Source organism: Saccostrea echinata, unplaced genomic scaffold, assembly GCF_033153115.1.
Source record: "Saccostrea echinata isolate AGI-Se365-2 ecotype Australia unplaced genomic scaffold, CSIRO_AGI_Sech_v1 ptg000027l, whole genome shotgun sequence".
Taxonomy (NCBI): domain Eukaryota; kingdom Metazoa; phylum Mollusca; class Bivalvia; order Ostreida; family Ostreidae; genus Saccostrea; species Saccostrea echinata.
In genome coordinates this window covers 2189478-2200397 of record NW_026889776.1, presented here as the reverse complement: position 1 = coordinate 2200397, position 10920 = coordinate 2189478, and the positions used below count along the sequence as shown (strand labels likewise).

At 33.5% G+C, this 10920-nt stretch overlaps 1 protein-coding gene across 1 annotated transcript in view; it reads left to right on the top strand.

Moving 5' to 3' along the window:
* Positions 1-10920, top strand: part of LOC133193423 (uncharacterized) — a 45545-nt gene that overhangs the window by 1715 nt on the left and 32910 nt on the right. The window contains exons 2-3 of the mRNA XM_061329359.1: positions 5910-5983; positions 7335-7404. Coding sequence (XP_061185343.1) covers positions 5910-5983; positions 7335-7404 — 144 coding nt within the window. The remainder of the gene's footprint in view (positions 1-5909; positions 5984-7334; positions 7405-10920) is intronic.

The window sequence follows — 10920 nt, the reverse complement described above, 5'->3', positions numbered from 1 at the left end:
TGACTAGAATGGGAACATGTTGAGGTTCACAAGCTTATACATGTTATAAACTATAAAGTTGTTTACATGTTCCCCAATTACATATTACATTAGTATGCCAATGATATTAGATGTAGTTAATTAATAGCCAAGGTGGTTTTAGACTACAGGAAATGTCAAGGCCACTGAAATGTTTAGGCTGCCGGCTATCAGATTATTTGAGAAGATTATCTATTATTCATTTTTTGCAATATTACCTTTTCACTGAAGCCTTAAGTAACAAAATACTCAGCAAAAATAAGAAATGTTGCTTTTGATAAAAAAAAAAATTGATGGTTTCCTAAGATATATTTCTTTTTCACGTACATCAACCTAATTTCTTCCAAAAATAACTGACTGAACAGACAAGATCGGGCCAGGTTCTTATATATCTGTAATCAATGCAAAAGAGGCTTATTATTACTTCCCAGCTTAATGATCAATATAGATAGAATTTAACAAAGTTAATCACCAATAATCAGAGAATTTAGTATGTTTATGTGGAATAATAACAAAGTTTAGGGTCGTTGTCATGTAAATTTTGATCTTCACAGTTGTAAACTGCTGATATGTAGGTATATAGCCGAAGGGACAGATTAAACCCATATAATGTCAAATGTCGAATTAATTTGAAATGTTGCAGTGGTAAACCCTATCCTATTGATATTTCAATACCAGTTTCTATGGAATCCAACAGATAAGATTTAAGAATGTGTATACATGTATAAGAGATTAAATACTACAGACATGTTAAAACTGCATGTAGCTATAATTTATTCTATTAACATACGGTTTCCTGGAAGTTCAAGATTTATAGTGCAGACATACATAAGAAACTGTGTTGAAAATAATTTGTATTATATCAGATAGTGTAGACAGCTAGGGTACTAGATTATTGATAAGTTGATGTCACATATATTAATATAGTGTTACTAAAGCTTACTTGGAAGTGTTCGTAAGGAATTCTAAGTTAAGATACAGTCTTTAAGCTCCAATGAAAGACTGCTTTATGGTTTTAAAAAAAGTAACATACAGATGAACTTCGGTATCTCAAACACTGATAACTTGAATACCATGGATATATGTCAAAGTGATTTGGAAGTCCCAACCACCTATTCTTTAAGTATTTTACCCTTGGTAAAATTATGACCCTTGATATCTCAAAGTTTGTTCTATTCCCATCGAATTCAAGATAACAAGTTTTGACTGTACTACTATTAGATAATATTTTACACAGTGGGACCACAGATGGGAGTGGGGCAGTTACTTCTAGGTGAATTAAGATACCCAACATACCTTGCGAAGTACAGTTAAGGTGCACAATGAAAATAGCATCAATATTTTATGATAAAAAGAGGCTCAAGGGCCTTAATGGTCACCTGAGTATAATACAGCAATTTAGTAGAGGTGGGACAATATACTGGTACTCTGATACATACTGATATTTTCTGCTAAGTTACAGTTACGATACATGCATTGAAATATCAGTAGGAAACGATACACAAACAACCTATCAAAAATTGAAAATAAAAGTAGTTTTCATTGAAGATGGCGGCTTGTACGAAGCGAAGAGATTATATTAATATTGAAAACATGCTTTAGAACTAACAAGTCATAGATAAGGGGTAAAACATTTTCACTTTTTAGCATCCTCGGAACATGGGACAAGAAAAGTTCAGTATGTAAAGATTGTTACATACAGAAATTATCATTTCCACAACAGGGGATATTTTATTAGCTTCCATCTGGCACTAACAGCTCGGAACAAAGCATGGATTTTCTAATTTCTTTAAAAAGAATTTGAAATTTTGAAACAAATTGTGGATTAATTTTTTTGTAAACTCAACTTGGTTATAGACTTTCAGCAATAATAATTATGTACATGTGATGTTTTTTTAAAGGATTTGTAGTCAATGATATTGATGAACTACATAATAAATTATTTGAAAACTCAACTTCTTTATAGACATTTGGCAATTCATACATGTAATATTGTTTCTGTAAATTTTACTCAATGAAATTGATGAACTTCAAGTGTTCATTTCATGGCACATATGATCTGATATAAAATAATTTGTCGATTTATTGTCATGAAGACAAATATTATAATAAAATACTAAGCTTATTATAGTTTTCTAATTTTTCATAATATCAAGATACATATTGTATCATGTTATATGTATTGAGATATGTATCGTATCGCAAGACCTTTGTATAGTCCCACCCCTAAAATTAGAGGATCCATAGAGTATAAAATAAACTTTGTTGCCCAAAAGCAATAGAAATAGGATGATCAGGATCAATGAAATGATTAGTCTAGTATTCAGTAACAACTCATAAAGTAAGTTCTAATATCTCCCTTATTTCTCACTATTACCATACAAACTCTTAACAAAATATTCAGTGCTTCAGTACCTTTTTTAAACCCCATATTATAACCTCTCACATTAGCAAAGGGGAATAACTTCTCTCAGTAGAATAAAAATAAATAGAGCCTTGGCCAGGACCAGAACACTTGACCAAATGGTCCAGATATTAAAAATCTGGTAAAAATAAAAACTACCCTTGCTTATTAAAACATTTACTCTGTTTGCCTCCGTTATGCCCAGGAGCAAAGAAGATTTTAAAAGAAATAATGCATTTTCACTACAGATTCAACACAGTCCAACCCTAACACCAGAACCCATAACTCAGAGTCATGAATTTCACTATTTTGGAAGAGGTACCCTCATCATCATTCATTACTATGCACTTAGTTGAAGATTTTCAAAGTATTAACACATCTTCACTATATTATCAATAGAGCCCCCCTCTCCCGAGAAACACCAGAAGCTCTCACCCTGGGACCACAAATTTTAAAAAAAATTGTTAGAAGCACCCTTGCTCATCATAACTATGCACTTTGTTTATCTGCTCAGTACTAAGGAGCAGACAGGATTGTTTAATAGAATTAATGCTTTTTCACTATATTATCAATAGAGCCCCCCCCCCCCTTACACCAAAACATCTGACCCAGGGGCCACGAAACTCACAATTCTGGAAAATGGATAACTGCTACAGTCAAAGATCAAAAAATCAATACATTCAGGGTTCGAAATTCACTATATACAACTCGCAAAACACGAGTAAGAATTCCCAAATTGTGAGTTAAAAATTAGGTAACTCGCAAAAACTTGCGAGTTGATTTTTTCTGCATTGAAACTGTAGCAAAATTATATAATATGGCAGAACACAATGCTTTTGATTTAAATCAGTAATTTAAATAAAAGTCACACTGTAGTTATATTTTGTGTATTGTACAGTAGTTACTTTTTCCTTAAGTTACATGTATTTAATTTATATAAATTTAACTTTATATGAAAATTGCGAGTAGTCGTATAAAATTGCGAGTTCACTTTCATGGTACTCGCAATTATTTGCGAGTTGTAATTTTAGGGAGTTTCTAACCCTGACATTCAAAAGCGGGATAATGAAGTTCAAGAATCTTCAAAAATTTAAATTATAGAATTTTTAAAACCAATTTTGAGTGCAAAAAATATTTAACACTGTTATCATGTAAATTTAGAAAAAAAAACAACTTAAAACCACAAACCACCACCTTCCAACTGAAACAGGTAGATGTTATGGTATTCACAGTAACGAATGATTTTGTAGCTTATGCAATAGTAATCAGATAGGAGATGAATATCACTATCTTTTAGAATGTAGTGCTTCAAACCAATTGAGGAAAGATTTTTTGAACCAAAACTTTTGTTCTAACCCAAATACTATGAAGTTTTGTGAAGTCATGTGCCAAAATGATGTAGATTCTTTGAAAAAAAATTATGTACATTTATTACTTAAAATTAATAGTACGGTGACTATGGTCTGTTCTCCTTAGCGAACTTAATAAATCTCACCTTTCTCACCTTCAATCTCCTGGACATCAATCTTATTTACCCCTCCCCCCCCCCCCCCCCCCACCACCACTTTTATTAAAAAATTTACCACTTTTCTACAAAATCCATTTTTGGTTTGCATGGGTAGCCATTTTCAAAACCACTTGATCATAAAATCTCGATGGTTTTCAAGACATAGCATAATTTGTACTGGGAGCATACATCGCTTTTTTGCACTGATGTTTACACGGATTTCAAGCACAAAGGTGCACACACCTTCATGATTACATTCTTTACAATTTATTTTGTCAGCATCCCTGCCAAGAAAATGGAAGAGATAGTATTCTAGAAACTGGATGAATACCTCTGACTTCATGCATAAAAGTAAAAAGGGGAATCAGCATTCATTTAATACTTTTTTGCATCTCTAATTTCGCTTTCTGTCATCATAGGAGATCCGAATCTTTTATAAAGAAATACAACTAGATTTAGATCTGAATTGTATAATGACATCTTTTGCTCTAATATGCAACTAAATGAATGTTGACAATTAAATTATTACTCTCAGGCTATATTTCAACAAAAATCTACAGTAAACTTGTTTTAATTGGTATGAACTCGGATTTAGTGAATTAAAAATAAAACAAAAATTACATCTTTAAATATAGCAAATTTTCTAAGATCTAAATTTTTAAAATATTGAACTGATGTAATTTTTTTAAAGCATTTATATTTGAAACTCATTTCATTCAAAAACTTTTGAGCTCCAAGGTAAATTTGTATTTTATAATATATACCTCCCTAAATACATTTGGAAGTCATACTTGAACAGGGCTGTCCATAAGAATTGAAATGGAAGGGGACATTTTAAAAGTAGAAGGGTGCATTAGTGGTCCTTGTAAAAATTTTACAGATATAACAAACTCAGATATAGCAAATTGACGGTTATAGTGAACTGATTTTGTGCACCCTAGAAGTTAAAAATAATGAAATTTACACCTTTTATAGCAAATTTTCAAAGATATGAATTTTTAAAACATTAAACCGGCATTAATTTCATAAATATTTAAATCTGAAGCACAATTCATCTGAAAACTTTTGAACTCCAAGGTAAATTTTGTATTTAATACTTCCCTAAATGTATTGGGTAGTCATACTTGAATGAAAAAATCTTATTCTGCAAATTAATGAAGTATTCTTTAAGGAACTTATTATACAGATATAACAAATTATGGATATAGCGAAGTAAATTCGCAGGTCCCCAGAACTTCGTTTTAACTGAGTTTTACTGTATTGTAATGAGCATGAAAAATATTTAATTAATTGCAGAATTTGTATAAAGAGTGTTTTTGTCTACTTCATTGCAATTGATATTTGATTTTAATTATTGAAGTGCAGTGGTCATATGAGGCCATATCTTCTGAAAATCCAGACATAAACACTACATGTAATGCTCTTTTGAGGTCTAAATCTTCCTCTTTTTCATCATGTAGGTTAACATGTATGCATTTACATTGAAATATATAGGATAAAGTCTGAGGAACCACTGGAGCAGAAAAGATGATTTAATTTCATTTAAAAACATTCCCAAGTTGTATGGATTATTTTTTTCTTTAAATTATGCACCTTTGGTTAGAGTTAGCAAATATAATTGAGGATTGCATTTTACATAATGCATGTATGAAATTAGGAAAAGAATTTTCTTTTCCATTACTGCAAGGCCATATTAGTCATAAAGATATTGAAGCATCCAAATGTGTGGATTCAGAGACCCTCAGAGTTAGAATGGGGCTATAATATGGGGTCACAATAGTAATGGGAATATAAAAATCTTTTTAAAAATCATCTGAAAAACTCCTTGGCTAAAGTTACTCAGGTGAGCATTGTGGCCCATGAGCCTCTTCTTTCTTCAATGCATTGTGTGTGTTTGCATGATACAGTTCTTTCCCTGGTTTTCAGTGTGATCATTTCTTTAAGCACATTGTTAACAGTCTTCTTGTTTTCTACTTATAGGCTGTGACCAGGAAAAAGTTCTCGCATCCTGATGACTTCAGAAAGTCTCTTGAAAATGGTGTACTTCTGTGCGAGTAAGTTCATAAAGGCGCATTCGAAAGATAAAAAAGATCTTTTGAATGAGAAAACTTCCCAGATAGGTATGCAGAGGAAATACATTTTTTAGCTATTTCTCTATCATTTGTGTAGCAGAGTAGATGCTGGGGGAGGGGGGGGGGGGTGTAAGTGCAGTTGTATATGCATTCATTTTGAAAACTTGAGCAAAAATCATGAAAAAGTTAGCTTTATTATCATCCTGAAAGAAAGTTGTAAGAGAGTTAATCAGAGGGGATTGCAGGACATTTTTTTGATATAAGATTAGGGTCACTGGAAGGTAAAGAATATTTTTCTTTGGATTATATAATCATGACTTACCTAGAGAGAGACATAAGTTCTGAGTGGACCAAAACAAGATTATAGGGTAAACATAATTTTAGTGAAAAAAAAGGAAGTTAAAATTTTCCAGTTGATTTACAAACATCCAGTGAGTACCCTACAGTGATCAGTTTGTGTCCACTGTAGATTACACTTGTCCAGTATATCTGCTCACCCTTTTAACAAATCTGTTTGGTAACTCACCCATAGAGTGTCCATGGGGTAAAAGTTGTGCAGTGTCCTTGAAACAAGTTCTAGGTCAAAGGTCAAAGTCAGAAAACATTTTTTGTATAATACATCCTTGATCACTTACTTTGGCCAAGTCTCCATCATTCTTACCAATAAAATGTTTTTTGTCTCCCATTAGGAGGGTTGGGTGGTCAAGCCATGTTTAGACTATTTATCCCTCCTAGAATTGATGAGCTCTGTATAAAGATAAAGGAAATTGCATTGAATATCATAGCTAAAACATCTGTATTCTTTTCATTACAAAATAATAGTTTATGGCTAGAAGAATCATATTTCATATTTTAGGTGGATCTGTTGGGTAATAAGTTGACCACCCAGGCCAGCCTCCTAACACTACTGTGAAATCACATATTTTCATGGGGTAAATTTTTTGAGGTTTGAAGAAAAAATATTGGTTCAGGGATTTGATTTATTGATTGGGAAATGTTTATAGATATGTATATGAAATTTTACATTTTGTGGTGGACATGAATTCGTGGGTCTCTTTACACCTCAAAAACAATGAAAATTAAAACCCCAAGAAAATTATTGATTTAAATTTACAATAATTTAATGTTGAACATATGATGTGCGTACATCATTAATAATTTGGGGTTCCATAGTAAAGACAATTTTTTTTTTGGAAACATAGTACACATTGCACTAGCGGAGACCCATCATTACATAGGACTAGTGTATTTATTATGCAGTTGTTGACTGAATTTGGATTACAATTAAACTAACTGAACTTCACTATCTATTCTTTGCCAACATTTTTTACAGGCTTCTAAACAATCTGAAACCAGGATCTGTGAAGCGAATCAACAAACTGCCTGGTCCTATTGCTGGCTTGGTGAGTGTCGTAGTTGTCTTTCTTTGCTTTTGTAATATATATATATATTCTGTGAGTCTCAGCACACGCTGAGGATATTTACTTACTAATGGCTAATACCAGAGTTAACAGGATCGTGTGCTGGAATTACATGTAGATTTTATAACCGTGCCTTTGTGTGTATACACTGTTAATTATATACTCATGACTATATGCTGACAGGGTAATAAAATGTCTACGAAATAAATATTAAAATTAATGGAAATAAAAGCTAATTCATGCATATAAATACACATATTAACTTGATTATAAGAGCTGCTGTGATCTAGATACAAGAGCTTAAATTGGCAGTCCTTGTTTGCTTTTCATTGGATAACAAGTATAAGAGTTATGGATCTTATTAGGATTTAAAACACAAAGAGGCATAACAAAAATCAAGAAGAAGCCTAATTTTCTGATAGAACTTTAAATTCCAGCAAATATTCATTTACAGTTGACCTTCAGATATCCAGACACCAGATGTTAGAATGCTTCAGCTTACGGACTATTTTTCTTGGGAATGGCATTTTTTAACATTGTTTTGTCTCATTTATCTGAAATTCTGCATTAATATTCCAGATCTAGACGGTCTTTTTTCAAAATGCATTTTTTAGGAGGTAATAGGATGATAAATTTTAATTGGTCTGTCAATTCTGATCAACTTTCCTTAGCTGGGTCTAATTGTTGTAAAAACACTAGCCCATACTTCATCACCAGCTTTACTTGAAGTACCAGAAATTCTGAACTATGCATGGTGCTTACAGCATAAGCAGTGATAGTTCTTTACTGTGCCTTCACAAGTTTTGGGACATGGGACTTACATTTTTAGCTTACCTGAGACAAAGGCTCAAGTCAGCTTTTCTGGTCCCATTTTGTCCAGTGTCTGTCTGTCCGACTAACTTCGTCTGTCTGTCCATCTGTTTGTAAACTTTTCACATTTTTGACTTCTTTTCAAGAACCAGTATGTCAATTTCAAGCAAATTTGCCACAAAGTATTCTTGTGTTTAAGTTTGTTCATATGAAGGGCCACACCTTCTTCCAAGGGGAGATAGTTACAAATTAGTGAAAAATTACTGGCACCCTTTAAAAATCTTCTGAAGAATCACTGGGCAAGAAAATATGAAACTTGTGTGGAAGTATCCTCAGGTAGTATAGATTCAGGTTTGTTCAAATCGTGACTCTCAGGGGTAAGGTGGGGCCAACATGGCCGATCAAAATTTTAAAAAAGATTACATAGGAAAAATCTTTAAAAATCTTCTCAAGAACAGCAAAGCTATGATTAGTCATACATATATGGAAGCATCCTCAGGTAGTGTAGAATCAAGTTTGTTCAAATCATGACCCCCAGGGGTTGGATGGGGCCACAGTGAGCAATCAAACTTTTACAAAGAAATTCATGACCCCCAGGGGTTGGATGAGGCCACAGTGAGCAATCAAACTTTTACAAAGAAATTCATGACCCCCAGGGGTTGGATGGGGCCACAGTGAGCAATCAAACTTTTACAAAGAAATTCATGACCCCCAGGGGTTGGATGGGGCCACAGTGAGCAATCAAACTTTTACAAAGAAATTCATAGGAAAATCTTCAAAAAAACTTCTTCTCAAGAGCAGCAAAGCCATGATTAGACATTTTTATGGAAGGATCCTCAGGTAGTGTTAATTCAAGTTTGTTCAAATCATAACCCATCTTCCTTCCCCTCCCCCCCCCCCCCCCCCCCCCCAGGGAAAACTTATATATTCTATTGAATACTAAGTTCAACTTGATTTCTGCTTTTTTCTAGTCATAGTGCTCAGGTAAGCAGTGTGGTCCATGGACCTTTTGTTAAGATTACAGTAAAACTCGTTTAGTGCGAACACGGATATAGCGAATTCATGGATATAGCAAAGTTTTCTTGGATCCCCAGCTATATAAATTTTACGAATTCCTTATATGGATATAACGAATTACGGATACATGTATAACGAAGTAATTTCACAGGTCCCAATGACTTCGTTATAACCGAGTTTTACTGTATATCCAAAAGACCTGACTTTCATTTTTAATGCCAGATGTGTGGCAAAGGAACAGTCTTTTCTTGAGTTAATCATCTTAGGTTTGCTATGCACTGGGATCAAGAATCAAACCCAGGACTCTGGGTCACCAAGCAAGCACTCTAACCATTAACCTACCATGATCATTTAAAATGGAGTGGGGGTGGTGTTTTTATTTTTATGGTAAATATAATCTAACACCATCCAACCTCTTATTACATTCAACATTAACCCCTGTATATAAGACAGAAACTTCAAATTAAGGTAATGCCTTCATATCATGCCACATTTGGAGTTCAGATAAGAATCTGCAGCCTTTAGAGCATAGGTTGTGTTTCAAAAATTGTTCTTATCAGCATGAAATGAGGTAAAAGATATTGTGGGTCATCAATGGTGGTCTGCACAGAAAAATGACTGCATGATTTTGCTGATGTTTTAAGATTTTTAATTGAAAATATAATAAGCCACATTGAGTAAACATTTCCTGGTCTAATTGTAATACTGAATGAAAATCGGAACAATACACATGGACCTTATAAGTGGAAACCGAGATAAATTTGTTGTATTATCAGCAGAGTTTTGTCTGCCGACAATAGGGTAATGTTTCCAACAAATGCAAATATTGACCAACAGCCGCCTTCTTGCTGTGATGAAATTCTGACTAAGTAACCGCGTACAGTTCAGGCAACAGAGTAATGCTTTGATGGTGCGATTACTTAGACCCGTGTCCATTTCCTTGGTTTATCAGCACCAGTCTATCATAAATGGTTGTGTAGGCATGTATCCCGAGGGGAGAAACCTGGGTTTCATGTCCTGATGTGTTTAGTCTACAGTTCGTCTCTTATATCAAGAGTTTATTGTTTGTAGGGGTTGTGAACTACTATGTAAAGCAAATGTATATATAGTTACTGGTGAAATATTTTCCATAAAAAATATATTTAGTTCAGATCTGCATGTGGAAGAGGAAATTGGATTTATCCAATTTTTTTTGTTATTTGCTTCTTGATTTAGCAGTTGAACTTTAGATAAAATTTGCAAAAAAATTTTAACTAAAAGAGCCAGGGGTGGATCCAAGATTAAAGTTAAGGCAGGCACCAAATGTTTTGGCAGGGGGTCTAGGTGCTGCCTTGAGGAAGAATTGAGGCATGGTGGGGGCCCAGGGATGAAAGCCCTCTGAAGCTCCTGGATTTAAGAGATTTTGTAGGGCAAAAATGAAGTTTTCCTAGTGGACACTATTTCTGGTCATCATGATTAATAATGAGAATAAAATTACAAATATTTTAGATCTGTGAAGTCAAAGCCTAGAAGTCAAGCTCCCTGAAGCTCCTGCCTTACAGAATTAAAATCAAGCCTTATATTTACATATCCCTTTATCCAATAATACATTTCTTTACAAAGAATTAGGAACAATGATTTAAATTCATTTATCTTAAATTTCAAATTTTCATTGGGGAGGGGCCAATGTGC